Raw genomic sequence first — 26,182 nt, forward strand, 5'->3', positions numbered from 1 at the left:
GACTTTAGTGTACCAGTGATTTTCAGAGAGGAGGGATGGAGGATATGGATTGTTTTCGGTCGATAAGATGACCGATACCGACCTGCCGATACCTACAGGGCATTTTTCAAAGGAAGCTCATAGCCTGCACACCTGAGGGTAAGAAAGGCTGAGTAGAGAGCAAAGATGGACTCTTTCATTCTCGATATCAGAATCAGAATCAGCTTTATAGGCCATGTATGCGGACCCATACAAGGAATTTGACTCCGGTTTCTCCGTTGCTGAAAACAGAGGTAAGTATATAACATCTATTCTGTACAAATATAAATATATCTATGAAAAGTATATATCTATATATGAACATAAAAAACAACAACCTGTTGTTTACACAACAAAGAATAGTTCTGACTCGTGAATGTTTATATATTCATCTAAAGTTCTTCAAATCTTGTAATGCAAAATGCAATTGCGTCTTCTTTGTGTAGATGCTGCACTTGTTCCGTCATTTGAAAGTAATTTGGTTTTGTATTAACGGAGGATAATTTATCCCCTATCATCTAATTATTGGAATAATAAATAACAATGTACATTTTCCATTATCAGACAATAATATATTGTGCATCCCTAATTATAAGGGTTAACAAAACTTCCTATATGCATGTGACATTTTGAATACAGGACTTTTACCAGTAATGGAGTACTTTTATACTCCGTTATTACTACTTTTAGACGTCAATACATCTTCTACATTACCTCATTGACTTATGAGACATATGTATATGAGGTATGCAGTGGTGAGATGTACCTAAGTACATTTACTATATTATTATTATTCTATTTAAGTGTAATTTTGAAGTATTTGTATTTTACGTTACTTTATACTTCTACTAGCCTACTTTATACTATTTGTTTTATATTTCTTCTCCACTACATTTTGGATGATTTGATAACATTAGTTACAAGTAACTTTGAAAATTAAGATCATTAATACAAAGTATAATCAATTGATAAATGTTTTATAAATGTATGTACTATAAAGGAAGTACATAAGGTAATTAAAACTGACCCCACCTTTACTAGCTGCAACATTAATAGCCAAATACTTATCACAAATTATAATACTGTAATATTCTGAACTTGGCCATGCTGCTTATGAGTACTTTTACTTTTGGTACTTTAAGGATATTGTGATGCTTGTACTTGTGTACTTGTATTTAAATTAAGTTTTAACTATGACTTGCATAGTTAAATCTGTAATACATTCGATTTGTAACAGTCATATATCTGCTTCTTGTCATTGTTCTTACAGTAATGTACTTCCTGTTCTGCACGAGCTTCCTTGAAGTCTAACCTGTCCGTAGCGCGTTGCCGCTCACTACTCTGCGCGCTCCCGTGTCTCTCTGACATTCCGCGTGCTCTCGCGTGCTGTCTGTGTATAAAAAGGGTCCCCTGTCTGGCTGTGCTCATCATGTCCACTCTGTCACCAGACAAACGGAGGAAGATGGAGTCCGCGCTGAACCAGCTGAAGAAGCACACCGTGGTGGTGGCAGACACCGGAGACTTTAACGGTAAAACACGCACTCTGCTTCCAATAGCATGCTAACGCTAGCTCGGTTAGCATGCTAACTAACTGAGCGCTTCGTGTGAATGACCTCCGTGTCAAACGTCAGCATCAATCTCATTCATTTTAAACCGACATGCTAATGTTAGCTAACTACCCGTGAAGCTAAACAACTCCGAGGAGGTTTGTACGATAGTTTTACTTTTGTTACGTTCACTGCGTAAAGTTGACAATCTGATAATCCGATTACTTATTCATTTAGTATCAGTAGCTACTTACGTTAGCCACATCACTAAACTATGCTAACTAACAACAGTACGTCTGTGCTTATTCTATTAAACTTTTGTTTACATTAGCCTTATTAAAAATGACATCTTGCGACGAGCTACAACTTGCATGCACTGCGCATGTGCGTGGAGGTGAAACTTAAAGTTATAGCCTGCTGTGCAACCTGCGTGAACACACACAACAGGGTGATTTCTGTCCTTCCTCGTTTCTCTCGTTCATGCGCCACAGAGAGGTCAAAGGTTGCGTTTCTCAATGGGTCAGAATGAGGAACTGTGTGTGCAGTAACACAAATGTGATGCAAAACCACCAGATATAGTTCCTCAGCCTGCAGCCTGCAGACTCACAATGACATGACAGAACTGGTTAGTGACAGCCAGGTGTGACTCTAATGTTCCTCATGTCACACAGCGGGCAGGGGGGGTTGCACAAACAAGTCTTTTGTTCAATTAAACAATGAGTTTACTGGAATTTAGACTTTTATTTTTATTTTTTTAAGGCATTCATACAGAGAATAGGAGTCTAATAATGCTGTTATTAAAAGCAGAGTATTAGTTGCTCAACAGAAAAATACCTATTTTGATTTGTTGTCGCTTTAATTTAACCCTCAAACAAAACGCCAGTCTAGCTTCTCCAAAGTGAGTGTTTGCTGTTCATCTCTCAGAGCTTTACTTTTGATGGACAATACTTGTCTGTACAAGTACTATACACATTCTAGTACCCTTCATACAAATTCTGTGCAACTCAAAGTGTGTTGCAGTAAACGGACGAGCTACTAATTCAGTATTGCAGCTCAAATACAAATATGAGCAATAACAGAGTCTAATGCACAGAACTATTTTAAGACTCAGATTCTTTTTTCAGGTCATTTTTCTAACATCTTTATCGACTAAAAAGCAGTTGATAAATGAATCGACCGTGGGAATAATTATTGTTTGCAGCTTGTTTAATCTAATGCATCACAACTCGCGCAATGATTACAATTTGCCAGCAAATACCGTGTCTGCAGATCAAACAATGTAATCGGATCATCTCTCACGCTTTGAATGTTTCTTGTCAGCACGTCTTTAGAAAAAGACGAGTTTATGAAGCTGATGGTGGTGATAAGAAGAGTGGTTACTCGAGATTTACCAGCTCCATTTTTTTATTTTAGACTCTGTTGCATGAACGTTTCACTGGATGCAGGTTTAGACACGTTGAAGTCAAGCTGCAACACTTGTGTTTCACATAAGAAATGCAGGAACTTGGTCAAGCATGGTGAAACGGCGCTTTCTTCACATGGGTGGGGGGGGGGGGGTGCGCCGCCTGGAGCAGCTTGAAATGTAAATGGAGAAGGACCGAGGGGGAACATGTAAAAGTTTGTGCAAGTCTTCTTGCTAACCACTTTAGTAATCCTGCACAGTTATTGATGGTTTATTATTCGGGGTGTCACGGATCACAAACCTCACTGTTCGGATCACGGTTCAGGAGTCACGGTTCGGATCAACAAAGAAAAGGGGAGGAGACAAATCATAACTTTGCTTTCAATTTATTAATTAAAGAACTTCAAGAACACTTAAAGCAAATAACTTTGGGCTATAGTCTTGCATGCAAACAAAAATATTGAAGATGTCTAATTTGAAACGATGAAATGAATAAGTAAATAAAAATAATACATTCAAGAATTCTGTTAAGTTTAAGTGCAACATGAGGTATGTTGATATCCTCGTCCTTTCATCAATATTGAAAGAAAGAAACAGCCAGTGAGCTTCCACTGTTTACACTGAACCGAACTGCTCAGCAACAACTTGGGTCTCTGTTTACTTCCTGTCAGGTTATGCCATTCAAATACACAATAATGTTACATTACTGTGACATTATTTTCAAAAAGATGAGAATATCTCCATTGTCTGGGGAGAGGGTAGACCTTTCTGTGGTGACTGGAATATTATTGGGCCTGTCCAGCTTCCGCTCTGATACTTCTGTCAGCACCTGAACCAGGTGTGTGTCCGTGAGACGTGTCCGCAGCACTGGTCCCAAAACCTGCGACTTAAATGACGCCGGCTTCTGACGTTCCTCCGCTCGACATGACTTCACCGGTAAATGCTTCTAAGCTGCTCCGTTCACGTGAACACACTACTGCTTTATATCTGTTCGCTGACACTCTGCATTGATATTCGGGGACTTGCTACTTGAAAAGGAACCGCAACAGTAGAACTTTACACACTATGATGATTACGCTGTAAAAAAAAAAATACTCTGGTGATCCGAACCGTGACACCACTATTTATTATGCATCCTTAAGGTGTCGTTTCCTGGTTTTAAAAGGCTGCATTACAGTAGAACTATATGACTTTCTGTTCGGGTTATGAGTTGTCTATATGAAGGTAATAAAATAATAACTCAGAGGCTGAGCGTTTCTTTAAGGGGAAACTCGACAAATAACTTTTAGCACTGCTCTCTGCAAAGATTTAACCTGTTATACTATCAGGAGTCTCTCCAGTCTGAGTTGCATAGTAATATGTATGAACACACTATTGTACAACAATCTTTTCTTTCACACCCTCCACTGCCATTGACATCGTCCAAAAATATCTGGAACGAGCGAAGGACTCTGTTAGCAGAAAGATTAACGTGAGACAACATCCGGTTTCTTCAGACGAACATCCGGTTTTCAGAATAAGATGCCAACAAAGTATGAATTATATTCACATTAAGTATAAAACATGCTACCTGCATCTCGTGCGATAAAGGGAAAATACACCTAAATTGTGGGTAAAGTGTCTTTATTCTTTGATCGCTGGGTAACATCATCACCTCGGAGTTGCAGCATTATAGTGATTAACAGTAGAGCTGCATTCACATGCTCCGACTGTCATGAAGACACACATTTTTGCTGAAACGTGCTGAAACATTTTATTCCTGTTGCACAGCAGTGGAATGTTTCACAGACAGTCACACACTGAGCACAGATAGTGACGAGATGTAACTGCTGCTGTGTAACGGGAATACTGCTGTTAAAAAGAACTTTATTTGTTTAAAGTGTTTACAAACCAAATGTTGCCCTTTTGTTCATATAGCAGTACCTTTAAAATAAAAGTGCACAATACACTACTTTTGATTTCATTATTGAACTTTGCCATAACAATGAGATTAATCGCAAGAAATTGGAATCGTTGCCCAGCACTAATAATAATAATAATACAAAAATAACGGGAAAACGAATAGAATAATTGATGTAACATAAAATGATTATTTTTATTAATTTAAAATATAGACATGTCTAAATTAAAATATGTACACGGTATGCAGTACTCTGTCTCCTGTACTTGAGTTTGTATTTTTTTGTTCTAGTTAACTTCATATTTGCAACCAGATATCACTTTTATTATAAGTCAAAACACTTTAGTACAGGAGCTAATAAGGTGTTTTTTATACCATGCAACACTATATTTAGGATGGTTATTAAATTATGTAAAGCTTACAACACCAGGTTTTTTTTTATTTTTAAATTTTTTTTTCTTCATTCCCCAGGTGGTAGACTGACCAGACCCCATGTTTTGGGAATACTGCTGTAATCTGCAGCACTTAAGTATTTAGTCCAAACCCACTGACCTGCAGAAGGATCCCATTTAGCTTTGTTGAGTTTTTGGGGGGTGTTGAGAGACAACAGCCGAGCTTTGTGCTTCTGCTGACGAGCTGGCAGCACTGACTGGATTCTGCAGCAACACTGGCGTGCTGAATAAATAGAAATGAACAAAAGACTGTTGAATCATTCATCATTGCCCCGCTTAAGCCTTCGTCGGACTGGAGGTTGTGTTAAACTGTATCTTCCGTCTCTGTGTGAATAGTTTCGAGGACTGTAAAGACACATCGCTACACACTAGATGGCGCCATTGTCTATCTGCCCGCAGCGGTTTATTGTCTCTTCAACTGGTTAAATTTAGTCTGTCGGTAAAGACACCGATGGGGAGGTTTAGGATGGTTTTACGTATGAAATCATGAAAGATTATAATGAAAGCATTCTAGGGAACAGTTTAGTTGTAATAAATCCTTTTGAATGCCGCCCTTGTCCTTTACCTTTCCTCTTTATGTTTTTGCTTATTAAATGTGTTGCAGAGCTGCATTTAATGCTCGTTTTTGTAGATTAAGATTTTAATTTTGTAAAGAATGCACAAACAGTATTTGCAGAATTCTTTTTTTTGGACTTTTAATAAATATGATAGGGAGACATATTCAAAATAATAAAGTTGTTAAAATGTTTCTGTATCATGATGGTCTAAATGTTAATGAGTACATGTTGACCGATCATTACATTTGACCCTGCCTCCACCTGAAGATGCGACAGGATTCAGTTAAACATTTTGTCATTTACTGGATCATAAAACATCCAGGAATGAAAACGTAATCAAGGTCATAAAGTATTAGTACGTCTTCCACGATACCATGTTCCCCTGTGTGAGACATTTGTTAGAAACCAGGCTGTGGGTGTTTTTGTGTGACTTTTAACTACTTCGCTCGGTCTTCCCGTCCTGCAGCCATCGAGGAGTACAAGCCTCAGGATTCCACCACCAACCCGTCTCTCATCCTGGCTGCTGCCAAGATGCCGGCCTACCAGCACCTGGTGGACCAGGCCATTAAATACGGCGTCGCCAAAGGCGGGTAAGATGTTGAGCTCAACCAAAGAACCCTAAAATGACACAATTGGTTGTATAACTGTTGAAATTACACCTGAAAGTGTTTTGGAGATGTTGCACAGTTCCTCTGTGCGCGGTGTTAACAGCTTCCTATTTGGTTGATTTGGTGTTTGACTTTGCATCTTTTATTGTTTGAGTATAATAACAACTACACAATGTCCATTAAATCCCTTTTTGCGTGTAGCTGACATTAAGTTAACCAGCTCATGATGTTCTCTGTGCAGAACTGAGGAGGAGCAGGTAGAAAACACCATGGACAAGCTGTTTGTGAGCTTCGGGCTAGAGATCCTCAAGAAGGTCCCGGGCCGAGTCTCTACCGAGGTGGACGCCAGGTGAGAGATGCTCTGTCATGTTTTTGTTCTCTTTTTCCTACGGCGAACCAAAGCAATTGTGTCTCCAGCTGGAATACACAACGTCTCGTTTGTGTCTCTTGGTCAACAGACTTTCTTTTGACAAAGATGAGATGGTAGCCAGGGCCCTGAGGCTCATCGCTCTCTACGAGGAAGCTGGCATCGGTAAGGAGCGAGTGCTCATCAAGCTGTCGTCTACCTGGGAGGGGATCCAGGCCGGCAGGTGAGCATGTAACGTGAGCTATGCTCACTCACTCACACTCAACGATGGGAGAGCGTTAAGTCATTTTAACTTTGACTATGTTTGTTGCTCCTCTAAGCTCAATAAAACCTTCACGAGTGAAAAGCCAATAATGTATCGATACTCATACAAACCAGCTAAAACAAGCCGTCCTAAGTGTTTAGTTAAGCTCAGTTTATCTCTCCATCCTTGTAAACGTCTCTGCTGGTTGAGACGGAGCAGCTCTCCTCCCTCTACCAGCGGGCAGTGAATCACATCGGAAGACGTTCTTTAGATTTATCGATTAACAGAACCGAGGATTATCGAGAAGAGTGTGATTTATAAAATCCTACCAGGAACGGCACTATTTCTAGCAAGACTCTTGAATATAGGGTCACAATTCTATGACATTTTATGAATCAAACATTTTCAGTCGCTGAATCAACTGTGAAAATAAAAGCTGTCGCAGCCTTAATCCATTTTGTGCTCCATGAAGCTCATGTCCGGTAGCTGTGTGACACATTTAACGGTAGCATTTTATTTAATGTTTGAATTCAGTCCGTTGGCTCATCGCCTCCGCTCAACCTTTAACTTTGTGCAGTGTGTATATAATGTTTCCTTTTAAACACGACGGAGTTTCTCCGTCGGTTCTGGAAGAGAAGTCCTCTTCATGGCACTCGAAATATTCAAAGCACATTGTTGCAGGGAAACGGCTTCATGACTCAGACATTTATGACACGGGTGCATAAAGTGTCCACTAAAATCTACTAAAGCTGCAACTAACTCCACAACTCAAAGATATTCAGTTTTATCGTCAGAGTAAAACAAATCACTCAAACCGATTTCTAATTGATAGTCTAAATAGTAACCGCTGCATTTAACAGTTGCCAACTAATCGTTGCAGCTCTAAAAAGTCACTCTACAGCTGCCGTCTGCTGTCGGGGCCATAAACGAAGTATTCAGGCACATGGAAGGAGAGAGAATTCTCCTCGTGAGGAGAAGAGAACATGAGGATATCAGAGGAAGCGCGTAGTAAGACCCGACCAAACACCCGGAACGCTCCTGATTGAAACACGCTTCACCTGTCTGCCAATCAATCAATGGCACTGTGCATCTGTTTATAAAACGGTTTTTGATATCCTACGAAATTTCAGCAACGCGTGTCGCGTTCTGCTCGTTGCATGCAGTCTTTTAAAATAAACAGCCGTCTACACGGCACCTGAGAACTGTCTCGTCTCAGATTCTTCTCTTTTAAATGAGCGTGATTTTGTTTTTCTCTACAGGGTGCTGGAGAAAGACCACGGCGTTCACTGCAACATGACCTTGCTGTTCTCTTTCGCGCAGGCTGTGGCCTGCGCAGAAGCAAAAGTGACTCTTATATCACCCTTCGTTGGCCGCATCCTCGACTGGTACAAGGAGAGCACCGGCCGCGCAAGCTATGAGCCACACGAAGACCCAGGTGAGCAAGTGGTTCCTGCAAAGAAGTCTGGGGACAGAGAACCGTGTACATTCTAACGTTAAATGCATCAATCTGGAGCAAAGGGAGGAGGCTAGGTCTATTTCTGGTCACACGACCGAGATGTGTCAGATGCTGTCTGACACGCCCACTGCGTCAGAACAACATTGTACTGTGGTGAGGCTCGCATGTTCCGGGAGGCACGCTACGCTAAACTAGCTTAGCAGGAAAATCAACAGCCAATCATCATCATCATCATCAATCAATCATCCCTAGTGATTCAAACGGGGCTAAAGCAATCCCCATTTCTCCAGACTATAATTCTTGCGTTGTGAAAGAAAACTTTTAGTTTTTCTAAATATGTACATGAATTAAAAAAGCAAAAAAAAAATGTACATAAGAATACTTCACCCACACACGGTTGTCACAGAGTAGCGAAGCACTTTGCCATCGTTGGATAAGTTACAACTTAAGGGATCATTTCCATGAACCAGTTTTGCATGACTGCTAGTTAGCTAGCTAGTTAGCTGGCTACCTCCACCATGCTACACTGGTCACAGAAAATCAGCCCAACAGGGGGCCATCTCTCCATCTCCCGAATAATTGAGCCTGCTGCGGTTGTTAGCAGAAAGCTAAGCTAACCTGTTAGCTTTATTAACATTTGATCTCCATCTCTGAAAATGCTTTGCCAACGTTGCTGCTCGCTGCGGCTTCGAATCACAGTTTTATCATCTCGAGTGAATACGATATCGCTTCTGGCACCCGACAACAAACCAAGATGTAAGTCAACCCTCTACTGTGAGGCCACTCGTGCTCGCCTGCTGTCTGTCCTCAAGCTAACATCATGACGTTGTCTTGCCGCTGGCTGTAAAAGGGTCTTTGACATAATTCTGTATGCCTGAACGAGCAGCAATCGATTGCAAAATATAATGAAGATGCTTCTTAAGGTATTATTTTGTAAAAGTTAAACTATCCATCTTCAGATTTTTCCACCAAACTCATTCAACAAAGAACAAGGAGGAGGAGCCTCATCTTTAAAATGTCTTCTCCTTCAGAAATGATCCTGTTTGTTTGAATGTTCCTCTCCCAGGTGTGCTGAGCGTGACCAAGATTTACAACTACTACAAGAAGTTCGGCTACAGCACCGTGGTGATGGGCGCCTCCTTCAGGAACACGGGGCAGGTGAAGGCGCTGGCGGGCTGCGACCTGCTCACCATCTCCCCCGGGCTGCTGGCGGAGCTCAGCCAGGACCACAGCGCCGTCCCCGAGATGCTCAAAGCGGAGAAAGGTACCGTTGGCTGTGATCAGGATGAAGTATAAAACGACCGCACCTGGGGTGGAAGTTATAGAAGGGTGTGGATTTAGTCCTTCGGTATGAGTTTCTATCATACCGTGCTGACCGGTGGAGCCTTGAGACGCACCGACCGGTCGGCTGCAGATCGAATCAAATGTTGTAAAATGTAGTTTTTTTTCTTTCTTTTTTTCTTTTTTTTTTCTTTTTTTTTTTGTGACACTTGAACACATGCAGTTGTTTGAAGGAGAGATTTTTACAGCAATATAAAATAGATATTAGAGAATTATGAGCTGTTGAACTTCCTAACACGAGCTCAAAGCAGCTTTGACGCACGGACGGTACCGGTTTATTATTAATGCACCGGTACCGTCCGTGCTTCAAAATGACACCGTGAAATATATTTGAGGCCGTGCCGCCCGGCCCTGACCGTACCTTTCTTTGCAGCGCTCAGCCGCTGCTCTCATACGACCTTTGGAGATCCGACCGAGACGTTCCTACAATGAATTCATGACGTCATGGAACCGCTTTCATAGGTTCTGAATACCGGCTTGTGTTACACACTTTGATAACCGGTGTCACCCTTTGTTGTTATTGCCCCTCTGAAGTAATCTGATGTAATGATGTAAATCAGATTAATGGATCATGAATACATGCTCACTTTTTAAAATCCTATTTGCGGCACAAAGACCAGTTTAACTTTTACACTCGTTTGTCATAAGAAGTGCCTTAATCTTTAAACGGTCCTGCAGCCTCATTTGTAAAAGTAGAAGCAGAGAATCCACACACGGTACCTACGAATGAGGAGACGTACTTGTCTGGTTCATAAAACTTCACATCCGTCTGCCAGTGTTCAATTTATAAATCCCAAATCAACCTGGAATTGTGGATCAGACTCGTATCATCATGTTTTAGTTTTACGGCTCTGTCTGATTTATTTATGATGCTTGTGTTGTTCTTTTGCCGATGCTTCTTGTTGCTCGTTGCTGCTGAATCATGGCAACGACTGAGAGGAAGACGTACGAAAAGGAGTTTATGTGACAGCGAAATCTGAATGCTTTTGGGTGAGGCGTTCCCGCCTATTTTTCCATTCACGTACTCATCAGTGCCATTAAATGCACCGCGGAGCATTGGGAGGGTCGCCACACTATCATGCGTGTACACCAGTCGCACTCATTGCCCGTCTCGCAGAGCTTCATCTGAGGTTGGTTTCATTTTGTGGGGTTTGGTTTTGGAAGCCCGTCGCAGCGTCCCGTGCTGCAGTACCACTGTCTGCCTGACGGGGGCGCTGTTTCACACAATTTAAACTTTTGTGTCGCGATATCTGGTTGCAAATGAGTATTTTCTTTTTAGCTTTATTTTTAATTACTCTCAAAATAGAAAGTTAACGATCAAGGAAATCATTTAATTTCCATGTATCTATGATTTCATAAATCTTTTTGCCGAGATATTTAGTCGGTGTGTCTTGTTGAAGTCATCATTTTAGTTTTGTGTCGACACATCCAGCGATGGCGACTTTCCGACTATGTGAAAGCTAGGCTGCACGTGTTTCCAGCTTGACCTCGGTGGTTTGTGTCTGCAGCCGAGGCCTGTGATCTGGAGAAGATCCACCTGGATGAGAAGGACTACCGCTGGCAGCACAACGAGGACCGCATGGCCGTGGAGAAGCTGTCCGACGGAATCCGCAAGTTCGCTGCTGACGCCATCAAGCTGGAGACCATGATCAAAGTACATTTGTTGTATTGTTAAATGTGTGTTTCGATTTGAACACTCGTACTAAGACCGTGCTGTTTTCCTTGCAGTCAGTGTAAAGATGATTATGTTGGTGTTTGCTGACTCTTTTTGTTTTTTTACTTCGGAATCACAGGAGAAAATGCTCAACGTGACAAACTGCAAGTAATGCACAGATCTGGCGTCTCCGGCTGCATCGACAGGCGGTAAAAGGAGTTGGCGGGCCGCCGTCTTTGTCTCCAACCACCTGAGAGAAGGCCCAAAGCGCTGCAAGGCCTCCCCTCTCCTCATCGGACCAAACTCCAGGGACCCCCGTCTTGCCCGGAGGTCCTCTTAGACTGAGATTAACTGTTTGTTTTTCTGACCAAACATAAATGGTGCTTGATGCTTGTGTGGGTGTGCTGTAAAATAGTCGTGTTTTTACTAGAAATTTGACCAGACAGGGACAAACTTTTGCGGAAGAAATGAGGCGTGTCACATCACGCGACTACTAGACCATGAGAGAGCTTCTTTTTTTTTGGCAGGAGAAGAACTACAATTTTTCTGTGGATTGAGAGCCGGAGTTTGATGAAAGACCAACATTGTCCTGTCATTCCTCAGAAGATAATCTTTTGCTTTTTCGATGAATAAAAATCTCAGTCATTAAATTTGTGTTTGGCTTGTTTTGTCGGTGAGTTGCATCAGGTGTCTGACACAAAGAAAGCCCCGCAAGGTTTAGATGAACCGGGATTATTTTTGGCAGTTTAACAACTTCCTGAGACGTCATGAGTTTCTTTTATTTTACCGTCTCTTGCCGAGCCAGTTGAACGTCATTCTGTCTGCTCACATTAAGCGTAGCTCCACCTGCAGAGCTCAAGAGAACGCAGTTACTGAAACACCCGTTTGTCCACAACACCTCAGTTTAGTGGGACTTTGAAGCTTTTTGTGTGTCGGTGTCTTAAGGTAATTAAGGATTACTTTAACTTCTATGTATGTGATAGGTTTCCTCTTGTGTTGGTGTGATTATTCCATGCAGTTTGTGGAGATTTGAGTCTGTTTTTAGCAAAAAGAAGCTGGCAGAATCTGTCTGTCATGTGATTCGAAGGCGAGACTTTATACAATTGGTTTAATAACATTAAGCACATAATTAGACTTACTAAGGTAAACTACGCTGTCTGTCCTTATTTCAAATCTTTTAACAAAGTGATTGTACGACAAACTTTAATGACGCAAGAGGTGAATTTTTTTCATTTTGTTTTAGGGATCTGATGTGATGTAAACTATTGCTCAGTGTACAACAAAATAAATACAGATCTATAGATGTATAATCGAAAGAAATACAATCTTTTAAACGGTGTTTTAAAGAAGACCAACCAGTGTGTTTATGTAACCGACGGTGAACGCATTCAGTCCTTGAACGTGTAGTTGAAGCTCGGCGTACCCGTGACTCACTCAGCCCTGAAATGCATCGCGACCTGTTCTGAAAAAACAAACGCGAAAGACATGAACGTCTTACAACAAAGATTCAAAATAGTTAACTTCACTTCAAGGCGGTTTGAAACATAAACCTTTTTAACGGACACATCTCATCAAACATAAGATCATCAGCCGTATCTCATGTAAGCAAAGATAGATGTCCAAACTCCAGGACAAAAGCTTATTTTATTTTTAGAAATTCAAATTGGATGGATGAGTTTGTTTTGGGCCCTATAGTTATTATTTCACCTGTGTTATAGTTATGATGAAGATGTTTGAATTACTCTTCACTTGAAATGTCTTTTGATGGTTCAGTATCGGCCCAACTTGTGCTTTGAGTAATCAAGACGTGCAATTTAACGTTATTCTTGGTTAATATTTATTTGTATTTAGTACAAAGAAGAGGATAAGCAATAATCTGGACAGGTGAAGGAAACGATACGAAAGCAAATCAATTAAAATGTCGTAAGAAGTGATTTAGCTCCAAAAACACAATCCAAAGTCTTAAACATGCATCCTTGTTTCCTTCACTTGTATTTTCCTTTTGTGTGCGGGAAACACGAATGCGACGTATTTAAAAGTGCTAATCCCTTCCTGTTTTAAACCTCTAATCAGCAAACAAAAGAAGAAACGACAAGAGAAAACCGAGTTACACAACCAGTAATTAGTCTGTTTTGTTGAGAACATCGTGCCAGTGATCAGTTAAGAGGTGAAGAAGAACAAAGTCTCAGGGAACACAACTGGCATCGACTGACTGAAACGTGAATATTTAAAACAACAATTGGGCCAAAACTGATTCTTAATACAGAGATGGAGCGCTGAGGTTGTTTTTAAAATGTAGGATCTAAACTCTCAACAACCTCTGAACCTCAAACATCTTTCCTCAATACTGTGACCAAATATCAGAAAATCACCGTCAATCACCGTCTTACAGGTTTTATAATTCAACACCAACTCATGAAGCCTAATTGTGTTAACAAGTTCTTCATGTCTCAATCACACTGGCCTTATTTCAGGCATCTAAACAGATAAATGCAGGAAATAAATGTGAAAATAATTGAAAATTTTCACATTTTCACTGCCGAACATTTCTGTTTCTGTGTTTCCCAAAGGTTCAGACTTCCTGTCTGACTGAGTCGCTGCGATGTGGAGAATATTCAAATTGAGCATCCTGTTGCTGGGCCTGACTCTGCTCCTGTTCGGCCCGGCCTGCGGAGCCTCTTCTCTGGGGCTGACGGTGCACGTTGTGCCCCTGGACAGCGATGGAGGGAATACGGTGCTCAACATCTTCTCTTCCTCAAACAACCTTTTGTCTCTGGGTCTTCAAGTCCAGACTATTATCTATTGAAGCGTCTGTGCCGTCTGAGGTGACAGTGAACGAATACAAGAAAGACAAAACCTGCACTCTTACACCACGAAACAAAAGTTTAATTAAGACAACTTTCATTCTTACTTGGATGTTCTTCAGGCGAGAAGTTGAAACCACACCCATATTTAAACATCATGCCAACAGGCTGATGAGCTCTGTGATGGCAGCAGTTTTGTAAAACTTTGATGTACTCTTTCTATGTACTTTCTTGAATTGTTAATTGTTTTTTGGATGTTTTAGCGCCAGCCATGATAGAGCTCATCAACCCTCTCAACACATTTACAGGTTTACCTTTTTCCCCCTTTATGGAAGAGACTTTGTACATAAAAAAATCAGGTAACTGAAATATTGTGTTGCATAGCACATCGATGCAAGGCAATATATTCATTATAGATGCAGGTATTTTACACCCATTTGGCAAAACATAGAATGAAATACAGAAATAAATGAAAGAAAAATAATGGACCTGAGATTTTGTTTGTTTTTAAACTAAATCTGATCACAGTTTATTATTTTCAACCTCCATGTAAACCTCCTAAGCTCCGCCCAATTAGTTTAGGCTGTAACATCTGATATAATAATCCCATATAATAATTATTTCATGTTTCCACTTCTTAAATAACTACACAGGAGATACAGAAATGAAGACATTGTGGCTTTCTGTACAGCCTTATTTGAACATGTTAATGGCTGCACGTGTCAGTTTGTCATGTTGTCTCTTTGCTTCCTGCAGGTTCGGGCTCATTTCACCGCCGTCGCTCCGAGTCCCTGTCCGTCTCTGTCTGGCCTGTGTTCTGCAGGGGAGGACTGTCTGGTCCACACAACATCGGTACCTTTCACCGGCACCAAACCCAGCCCCGGCTGGTGCGTCCGCCGGTGGCAGAAAACTCTCCCCAGTAATTACAAAGCCACCGTAAATTTAGGGTATGAGACCGACACGCACACACACACACACACACACACACGCACACACACACACACACACACACACACACACACACACACACACACACACACACACACACACACACACACACACACACACACCTTTGGACTAAATCATCTGACATTTTTATGAATGTATTGAGAAAAATGCTCGTGCCTTATGGTTATTATATGTTGGTCATTCATTCACTGATTGGTGTCTCGTGACTCTTTTCCCGTGTAGCTCATTGCTTTTATTTCTTTAACATTCCTGCAATAATCCTGCTTGTTTAGGTATAATGTACAGACTATAATCTACTATGTTCTACTCAGTGTTTGTGTGATTGGACGTTATTTATTTTATTTGCTGAAGTATTTGATGTCGTGCTTTGAATCAGGCTTCCTCAAGTAGTCTTACTTTCTCGAATACACTTTCTTTTTTCTTAAATGTTTAGGTCCAACACAGAAATGTATGTATCGATGAACGCAGGACCGAAGGTTCGAGCAAACAGCGGGAGACTCAACCAACCTGCTTATGTTGGTCTCCCTCCTCCACTGAGGTACACACAGACACACACACACACACACACAACTTACTCTGTAAACACGTATTTTAACTTCACATAAAAATGATTACATGCGTTTTACAAATGTAATATGAAGATACAACCAGCAGTTGGCTAACTTAGCTTAGCATAAAGGCTGCAAACAGGGGGAAACAGCTAGCCTGGCTCTTTAGCACCTCTAAAGCACACCTATCAACATGTTTAGTGTAAACCTCAATTGTATTTGTGATTCTGTTTTAGGGCCCGAGCGAACTGTCCTCTCCACTTCCATTTATCGGTGAAAGACCTGGATGGTGACAGGGTGACGTGTCGCTTTGCCCGGCCCGACGAGGAAGAGTGTCTCAACTGCACTCAGCACTCCTTCATAGAGCTGGATGAGGTGAGTCCAACTTCATCCATGGACAGTACACACACAACACAGTTATTTATTAACCATCATCATCATCACCACCATCATCATCATCATTACCATCATCATCACCATCTCAAGTGGGGGAGGAAGTATTTACTCAGATCTTTTACTCAAGCAGAAGTGTAGAAATACTCTGTTACAATTGAAAGTCCTTCAAAAGTACAAAAGTATGTGTAAATACTCAATATGCAGTATGGCCCATTTCTGAATCAGTACCTACATTATGTAATTTAATGAATACATGCATAATTATAATCATACCATGAGTCAATTATACATGTATGTATAAGTGTCACTTTAATGTTGCTGGTAAAGGTGGCGCTAATTTAAACAAATGCGTACACTGACAGGTTGCTTTATCCATAATAATACATCATCATTTATTAGTTAATTATGCTTTAAATGACTTAATTACATCTGCAAAGTAACTAAATCTGTCAAACCAATAGTCGTGGAGTTTAAGGAGCAATGTTGCTCTCTGAAATGTAGTGGATCCATAAAGTTGCATAAATAAAAATACCTCAAAAAAGTACCTCATAATTGTACTTCAACACAGTACTTGAGTAAATGTATCGCCACTGAATGACTAAGATCTGACAAATCTGATGCACTCCATCTTCATCTTCTTTGAAACCATTCACAAAGGACCTTTCACGTTATTACGTTCCTGTTGTGAAGGCTCAGTTCAGTGAAAGCGTTCTGTTTGTCTAAACTCTTTTCCAGGAGAAATGCATGTTGTCGTTCACTGGAAACGCACCAGTGGGACAGTATTTCATCTACCTGATGGCGGAGGACCACATTCCTGTGCCCACAACAAGCCGTCTCCAAGACAACAAACCCCTCAGCTCTGTCCCTGTGCACCTCTCTCTCACTGGTGAGTCCGTCAGTCAGATCATAGCAGCGTTAATACTGCATGTTTACTGTATGTCGTGGAGCAAACAGAATGAGGATGTTGTCAAAACATACAACAGAATGGTTGGAGAATATTTCATGTCCCTCCTTTCATAGTTCCTCTCCTGTCTTCAGTTATAGAAACGTCTCTTATTGTCTTTCCTTCCTTTTTAGTGGAGGAGTCGGCTCACAGCTGCATTGATGAAACTGTGGCAACAGGTGAGACCCCCAAAGAGGACACCACGCTGTTTGTCCTGCCGTACCAGGAGGTGCAATTCAACGCTGACTTCTCGTCACCGCGGGAGAGGTGCGTCCTTGTATATAAATATACAGCTCAATTCAAATACATTTATTTGCATAGCCCAAGATCACAAATGCCTCAGAGGGCTTTACAATCTGCTAAGCATACGACGCTCAAGGATCCAAGGATCATTTATTGACGTTGTGCAACACAGGGATGCACAACGGAATGCATTTGTAGTCCATTTGCATCCCCAGAAAAACACAGGATTGCATCCCTGAAGTGCATTATTTTGAATTTGCATCAAAAACACAAACATTGTCAGATAACATGCCATCTTAAAACGTTGTCCACTGCGACGGTTTGCAGCAGAGGGTGAAGCGGTCGGGATGAGAGTCAGTAAGTCTGACGACATGATGATTCTCTGCAAGAACAATGGTGGATTGCAACCCTCCAGGTTGGGAGCGGGTTGCTGCTCAAGTATTTCAAGAGTTCAAGTTGAGGTCTTGTTCATGAGGGGAAAGTGCTGCAGGCGTTGCACCACACCTCAGTGGCGAAGAGGGAGCACAGCTGGAAGAAAAAGCTCTGGATCTACCAGTCCATCTACATTCCGACCTCACCTTGAACAATGAGCTTTGGGACCTAAAGAATAAGATTGTGGAGACAAGCGGACGTAATGAGCTTCCTGCGTAGGGTCGGTTCAGCCTGAGAGACGGGTGAGGGGTGTCTGATCAGGATGCCTCCTGAACGCCTCCCTTTAGAGGTTTTCTGGGCACGTCCAACTAGTAAGAGGCCTCGAGGTCGACTCAGAACACACTGGAGGGATTATACATATAATCTGGCCTGGGAACACCTCGGGGTTTCCCAGTCCGGCCGTGCCAGCACATATCAGAAATTCCTGATGTCTTTGACTCTGAATTACATTTCGGGGATGACGATCTAAACGATATCTATTGTTTGCACCTGATTACATGGAAACAAATCAAACCAAACAGTTTAGAAACTTCCATTGTACGATAAAAAAAAGTAGCAAATGAAATGTTCCTCTCTGTGTTTGCAGTGTTTCAGAGGTGGCGGTGGTCGGCCCCCCTGAACTCTACAGGGTTGGTTTCAAATCGATCGGCTCCCTGTCAGCCATGACGATGGCCTGGATCCGCTCCGACAACAAACTGCCCCGGCTTTTGCCCATCTGCTTTGCTGCAAATACCAACAGGTACGTTGTTACCTGAATGGCACTAATGCTGCAGAACTTATTGGAGAAAAAGTTTTTTATCGAGTTTTATATCAAGTTTGTTTGAAAAGACACTTTTTAAATAACCTATAGAATACACATATTTCCCTTTGTTTATAATACATTATATACTATAGTGTAAGTAGTACCAGTATTTTAGTACTGTTAAGTGTACACCAAAAACAAGATAAACCGAGACCAAGTCATGACCATGACCCGAGACCGAGACGAGACCGGGACTTTGAGAGGTTGAGACCGAATCGAGACCAAGATCAGACCAGTACGAGTCCCACTGCATGACACACCTACGGTAAAATGTGGAACCACTGAGTCACAACTCACACTGATCTGAAGGATCCACATTCCCATAAAAAACACTCAAAGAACACGTCTTTTGTTTTGTATTTACTGCATACGTGTGTATGTTTAAGTGTACCATGAGAAATGTCTTGGTAAAATCAAAGCCTTTGCAGAGGTGAATTTTATGTGTGGAAATGTTCCTTTGTTTAGAATTAGAAAAACAAGCTCAAACCATATTTCACTGGGATTGTCTCGTGTTTCCACCAAAGCCATCAGAATAAAGTTGAAATCAGCAAAAACAAATGCTCAAATATATCCAGGTTGACCAAAAGGCTGTAATTTGTTTTAGTAAACTAGTTACTTACACAAATGTGCATAAAGTACACATAAAAACGCGAGTTAAAACACAAACCATATAACTACTTGAGAACCTTTGTTTCACGTCACGCTCATTGTCTCCTTACTCTACTGCGTCATATTGTGTCAATTATCCAAAACCTGTAAGTGCAGCGTGAATACTTCACGCTTCCCGGCGCTGACACCGCCAGTCAAGAGTCCATATTTAGCACACGGCCTCGTCTGATTGCACTTCTTGTCTCTCCAGTTTGCAGTCAGAGCCCCGATGTGTGTGGCTGTACCAAAGTAAGACCTCATGAGGATGTTATGCTTCACTGTTGCTTACAATGGACCGCGCCTAACCTCAGAAAATACTGACGGTTAACTTTTCGACCATTAAATTATGCTTTTCTTCATCTTTTCAGGGCAGATGAGGACGCTACCCAATGGAACAGGTTGAGAAAAAGTGTTTCAGCGTGTCATTCAAATTTTAAGTGACTTAATTACGAAGACGTTGCTGCTGTCGACCCGCAGTGCTGACGTGTGAGAAGACGGCGATGACTCTGGTGCTGCCTGTCGCCTCCCTGAGGGACATCGACCTGGACGAGCTGCAGCTCAACAGCCCCACCTGTCCCGTCACCCTCAACAGCACACACCTGACTGCAACCATCTCCTTGACTGGCTGCGGCACCAAGACTGTGGTAACATGCTCCACCTGTCTCTGTCTTTCTTTCCTTTTCGTTTTTAAAAAGGCAACAAAAGGGACGTTTTCACGTGCATTGCGCTGCATAAATAGTGGGTGATTTCCAGTTTACAAATGTTGTATGCCCAACATAAAAAGTATTTAAAACTCTACATCTACATGCACCGAAAATAATTGTTGCATTCACGTGTTTATATACGATAACATACGACCATAAAAAAGACAAAAGGTAAAAAAAACATGTACTTCTAAATAACTGGCTGTCCCAAAATGTGAATGATTGGACTTGAATAAAACATTATTAGTTTCATGCTGTGTGGTTTATATCTAGCAGTACTTTGAGAGTAATTTAACACCCTGATAATCTGAAAGTCTTGGCTCAAGTGGTTTAACTTTAGCGTGCACTGGTGTATTCCAGGACAGTGTTGGGTTTGGTCGCAGGTGCAAGAGAGCACACTTCTGACCACACCCGACGTTCAAAACCAGAAAGGGCCGTAAAACACTGCTTCTCAGCCTGGTGTTAAATTACTCGTGAAGTTCAAAAATACTTTGCATTGACCTTTTATTCAGCTGACTGTTAACTCTGATTACCCCCCCCCCCCCAGCACTCTGGTTCAGAGCTGGTTTTCACCAACACCTTGCAAAGTGTGCGTCCCTACACTATTGTCAGCCGCAAGCCCTCCCTCGTCCTCCCTCTGGCCTGCCGAATCCCCGGAGTCCAGGCCGAGGGGCCGCACTACGAGATAGGCATACCCACAGAGAAGGAGACCTTCGGTGAGGTCAGGTTTTGGTTAGAACTTCACATACCAGGAGAGGGGCCCCTGGCAGAATTCACACGCACCCCCGAGTTTCGCACCCTCCGGATGGCGCCGGAGCGAGTGCGTCGAGAAGCAGAATCGGCCATCGGGTCCAGGATCTCCAAGCTGGACCTGCACGTGTTGTCCAACTGCAGCATCGCTCGATCCGAGATGGTGGTGGTCAATTGCATTGAGTCTGAGACGGAGGACTTTGCAGTGTCCTACCCCATTATGGAGCAAGGGTCAGTGACAATCAAACTTGTTGACTGTAATAGTTTGAGGTTACTAATTAGAGGACGGATACTGTATGAAATACAATCCTCTGAAAGAAACATTGACTCTGTTTTGCAGAAGCTTGTTTGAATTCCAATGCTTCTCTCACTCTTTGTCTTCCAGGTGTGCGTCTTCCGAAAGCACATTAGAGGTTGTTACAACACGAAACAATTCCAAGGTTTACCGCCTTGATTTGAACACCATGAAGGCCAATGGAACGTCGGTCTGTACTCTCATGCAACACACTCATACAATACATTTTTTGCAGTTCTCCTCTTCCGGGTATTGTTTTGAATCTTACAAAACAAGTCTAAGCACAAAATGTATTTCATGTACTGCCCTTTTATACAGACTTTGTGGTAATTGGTTCTGTTTGAATCTTTGAGTCGGGCACTCATGTAGGCCACGCTGCTGTCGTGAAACTTTCTGCAGGATGTTGTGGAGATTTAGCTCCAATGAAGCCATCTGAAACAGCTGGGACGAATGCCTATGACTACGGTCCACCTCTTCTGGTCGGACTGAGATATCTCAACAGCTATTGGATATATTGTCATGAAATACAGATGTTTATGCTTCCTGAGAATTAATTTTGGTTTCCAAAAAATGCGAAACCTAGAAAGCTGCACTCAGTAGAGTGCACATCTTTGCCAGGTGTGTCTGCAACAAACACAGCTGTATTAAGTAATTGAATGAATAAAACCCGCTATTGGCCAACTCCCGGTCGAGACACCAATGGGCTGTAAGGCATCATAAACCGTGTTTCATATAAACGTCAACTTCAAAAACAAGCGGCGATGTACCCAAGCAATCTGCTCGAAGTCGTTCTATAAGACGTTTCATACAATCTTGTCAAAAATAAAATGAAACTCACCAAGCTGTCTGCCGGCGTAGCAGCAGTGATGGCGAGGTATTCAGCAGTGTTTGCACTGGTAGTTTCATTAGCTGTTAGCGAAACACAAACAAACGGTATCATTAGCGCCGTCATTAGCGCCATCTACAGGACGGGGGCCGGTTAAGAGTAGTGAGGGTGGAGTCAGCTGGCATTCAATGGCAGAATAAAACAGGCAATGATTGATGAGTAAGTGTGAGTCACCGCAACCATGAGAGGTCCTTGAGCATGCAGCCATAACTGGCCTCCCAAAATATACCGCAGTTTGCTGCAGCAGAATGCGAGATTACCCGTGGACAGACACAGAGGTGCACACTCCCTCATGTGACTGATTGCATGATCCTCCTTTCACTAATGACGTTCATCAGCCTCAGCTGAACCACGTGTTTATCATTAATGAGGTCATTTTATGGTGCGTGCACACGGCAAACTAAGGCAGCAACCATGGTTAACAATATGAGCATGCTAGCTTTGTTATGAGCTTGTTTGCATGGTTAACTTAAAGCCCCATTGGGCCTTCGTACAGCCTGGTACACACACAGACTTGCTAATGTGATCATGTTTGTTGAGCTCAAACATTGCCTTAACTTACACTTCTTCCATTGTCAAAAATGTTTTGTGACAGTATTCTGTCAACCAATGCTGTCTTACAGATAGTTGAAATCATATTATGTTTGTGAGCCGCCTCACCACACAACTAACCGGTATCTGTTTATTTTGTGTTTTGCAGATGTTCGTCCAGTGCACAGCCAATCTTTGCATCACCACCGTACCATCTCAGAAGTGCCCTAGTCTGTGTAGCCCTTCCTTTGATTCCAGAACACTGGTTGACAGTTGGTTTACCGGCTCCTACACCACGAGATCAGGCCCCGTTAGCCTCATCGTCACCGCTCCTACGACCGCTCCTACGACCGCTCCTACGACCGCTCCTACGACCGCTCCTACGACCGCTGCTGCACCAGCTGATCCTGCTGTTGTTACAACTACAGTCAGTCATGGTAAGAAGTTATCTTCGAAACAAGCCTCCGTGTCTTTGTTTTGTTTTTTATTTGTGATGATTCATGAAATACAATATCAATATCATAGTTTTCTCTTAAGATTGTTTTATTTTGGAGGAACGTACTTACATGTTCAGCTGTTTGATATCAATTTCCAACTGCCAGCTGTACAAATTATCATAAATGTTCGAAAAATGTTTGAAAATATCAGTTTTTGGTAAAGTGCATATTAGATTTGTGATTTTAATAACTATTCTTAATTCAGAACAAACAATATTTTTTTCACCGTTGTCAGCCTTCCCAGAGAGAAAAGCAGTAAATTTGAGAAGCTGCATTAGTCAGGGTCCACTTTTATTATTTCTGTAATTCATAATAAGAATTCTTCGAAGCCATTTATTTTTTTCAGAGTTTAAGTATTGATTCATGTTAAATCATCCTGTTTCAATGTCAAAATGTACACGGAAACACTGTAATTGTAAATGCGTCTCTTGCAGCTCCAGAACAGGCCTCGTCCATGGCAGCAGGAGTGATTCTAACAACTATCGGTGTATTTCTTCAAAACATCCTCCTTTACTGAGCATGCTGCTGGGTGCTGATCTGTGTATGTTAAGTTGTTCCAGAGACACAAATAAAGCAGAGAGCATACTGCAGTACTGTCAAAACAACTCCCCAAAAAATCATAAAATAATTGCTGCACTGTTCACATTTACGGCTGAGGTAAATGGCCAGAATCCGAATCATTTTGTATCTCAATAACGATATAAGTCCTGATAATGCATGTTTTCTAGTAATTTAATAAAGTGTAATAACATCATGGTATAACCTATTTTAGTTTAGTCCTCTGTGAATGAAGTACTTAAGTACTGAGTATTTTGTCATTGAACTAAGAAGTTCAGCGCAAAAGTGAAATTATAGAGGAAAAAACGAAATGTATCTATATTTCCAGCATGTAAACAACACACCGACTCTGTTTACATGTGTGCACACAAAAACAGAGTAATCAGATGAAGACAGCAGTTTGATTTAACTACACTGCGGTATTTGCATCAACAAAATTCTGAGTTAATGTGCTATTCATTACTAAACTCAACATGTGAGTTCATCGAGATATGAATCCATTGAAAGCAAATAAATGATCATCTTGAATTATCGCCCAGCTCACATTGAATGATCTGTATTATTGTATCTCATCTCACCAGTAGTGGTAGGATGCTAAAGGATGCTACGTCTTGTTGGATGTTACAAGCGTTTGAGCAGGGAATAACAAATACACTGCTTTTCTGCTGCTCGCTGTTGTCAACATGTTTACCTGTTACAAACATCGTGGATACAATGTTGGAGTAAAAACATTTGAGATGATTCAAATATTCACTCAGACACTTTGACCCTCTAAACCTGTCTCAGACCTAAGGAACCCGTATGAGACGGTAACATAGTGCCGGTGGTTGTGTGACGTGCATCCCTCTGCACTTTAAATGTAAAAGTCTATTTTTCTACAATAAAATGTAAATGTGACATAATATATATATTAAACACTTGCAAACCTTTATGTGTTGTTGATTTGTTCGATTACAAAGCTGTAAAGGCTGGTGGTCAGTTAGACATCTATTTCAAGATTTTAAGAAATGTTGCATCACAAAGAAGGAGCTGGTTAGAACATAGCAAAAATAATTACAGTGTTAAACGAGGAAAGGGTATGTAAGCTGCTATATAATTATACATTATAATACATTATCATTATTTTTTATTTACTTAGGCATTGACAACATGACATAAACCAATAATGATACAAGTACTAATAATGATAATGTTAATCAGAGAGCACTTTTCAAAAAACAAGTTACAAAAAGCGTCACATAAGTAAGACAAGCAACAATATTAAAAGGCATATTGAACAACTTACAGACAACAATAAAATCAAACACAATCCATCAAAATAAAATTACAATATGTCTTATTGATAGAAATATGAAACAAATAAAAGACAAGTGTATATTATGTCAAGATAAATGTATAAATTAAAACATGATGGAAAACTTTGACATATGTTCTGGTAGTTTGACTTCTAACGTCTGAATTGTGTACTTTGCCCTTCACAGACAAAATCAATAGACGGAAAGTTGAAATACTTTTTGCTTATAATTTTGCTGAAAGCTCAGAAAAGCTAATAAGAGAGTAGTTCAATTTACTACACACAAATTTTGTAAAAAAATGATTTAAGTTGGTAAACTGCATTGGCAGAGCTGCATGTACAGTATACAGAAGCAGCTTTATGCAATTCAGAGAAACGTTCCTGTTGCATGTGTGCAAAGTGAGGTTATGCACCATCAACTGCTAAAAAAGTAAAAGTGAAGCGAGTCTATTTGTGGTCCCGCACAACGTTTAGTTATAATGGGTTTCAACTACTCTGCTTTTTAAGTGAATGTTTGCATGAAGGTTTGAGACCAGTATTGTTCTAAAATGATGTTACAATGTTTAAAGGCTGTTACAAAACACTGTCCCTGTGTAAAATGAAAAGGTAAAAGTAATATTTTGACCCAAACAATTGTGTTATTTGAGCTCCAAATGAGTTGGAAAACAAAAGTGACCTAATTTGATTAACTTTCTGTCTATAAAAGAGCACTTGCGCCTCCTGAACGTTTACCTTGCTGGACACGAATGTCGTTTTACACATGTTAATGTAGAAATGATAATAAATATAGTAGACCGTTCTGCAGATCAGTGTCTGTGTAAAAATGAAAAACTCAAATGTCACAAGTTTTGAGACCCGGCATGCCCTTCGTTCATGAAGCATACATTTGTTTATAAAGTCCCCTCTCAGTAGCATGGAATAAACTGGGCATGACCATTACAACTATAATACTAGAAAACTATAATATGTTATGTAGTCATATCTTATGCATATTCATTGTATGTTCTCTGTAATATTGTAACATTTTAATATTATATAGGTGGAGGTTTCAAATAAGCCCAGTTGGCTTTTTGCCTCTTCCTGCACTGTGATATTAATTTATCTCTGTTATGTTTGTTTATTTTTATTTTGTTGTTTGAATTGTGTAAAATAAATAAACTAAACTAACTAAACCAGACGCCTTTAACCAAAGACACTGGCTCTCTGCCCTCACTGTATTTGTTTTCATTCTGTGGATCTGACCAATCACAGTTTAGACTGGGAGGAGACTAGCCCCGCCTTCATTGTTAGACACGCCCCTATGTTCAAGGAACACCGCTTCATACATACACTGTTG

At 41.1% G+C, this 26,182-nt stretch overlaps 2 protein-coding genes across 2 annotated transcripts; both read left to right on the forward strand.

Annotated features, from left to right (window-relative positions):
- The first annotated feature begins 1,370 nt into the window (after positions 1-1,370).
- taldo1 (transaldolase 1) lies at positions 1,371-12,196 on the forward strand. The gene is made up of 8 exons (XM_079290464.1): positions 1,371-1,547; positions 6,343-6,466; positions 6,726-6,833; positions 6,943-7,074; positions 8,355-8,530; positions 9,618-9,815; positions 11,401-11,546; positions 11,686-12,196. Exons 1-8 carry the CDS (start codon positions 1,448-1,450, stop codon positions 11,716-11,718), a joined length of 1,017 nt encoding a protein of 338 aa, XP_079146590.1. The 5' UTR covers positions 1,371-1,447; the 3' UTR covers positions 11,719-12,196.
- A 1,952-nt stretch (positions 12,197-14,148) lies between these two features.
- Positions 14,149-24,444, forward strand: LOC306794003 (uncharacterized protein; the record flags this gene model as incomplete). The annotated part of the gene is made up of 14 exons (XM_079291856.1): positions 14,149-14,280; positions 15,107-15,297; positions 15,753-15,857; positions 16,104-16,242; positions 16,999-17,149; positions 17,341-17,473; positions 18,468-18,620; positions 19,543-19,580; positions 19,700-19,729; positions 19,809-19,975; positions 20,583-21,016; positions 21,171-21,270; positions 22,667-22,934; positions 23,429-24,444. 14 exons carry the CDS (start codon positions 14,149-14,151, stop codon positions 23,509-23,511), a joined length of 2,124 nt encoding a protein of 707 aa, XP_079147982.1. The 3' UTR covers positions 23,512-24,444.
- Between the last annotated feature and the right edge of the window lie 1,738 nt (positions 24,445-26,182).

The sequence above is a fragment of the Melanostigma gelatinosum genome (assembly GCF_949748355.1).
Source record: "Melanostigma gelatinosum genome assembly, chromosome: 2".
Lineage (NCBI taxonomy): Eukaryota > Metazoa > Chordata > Actinopteri > Perciformes > Zoarcidae > Melanostigma > Melanostigma gelatinosum.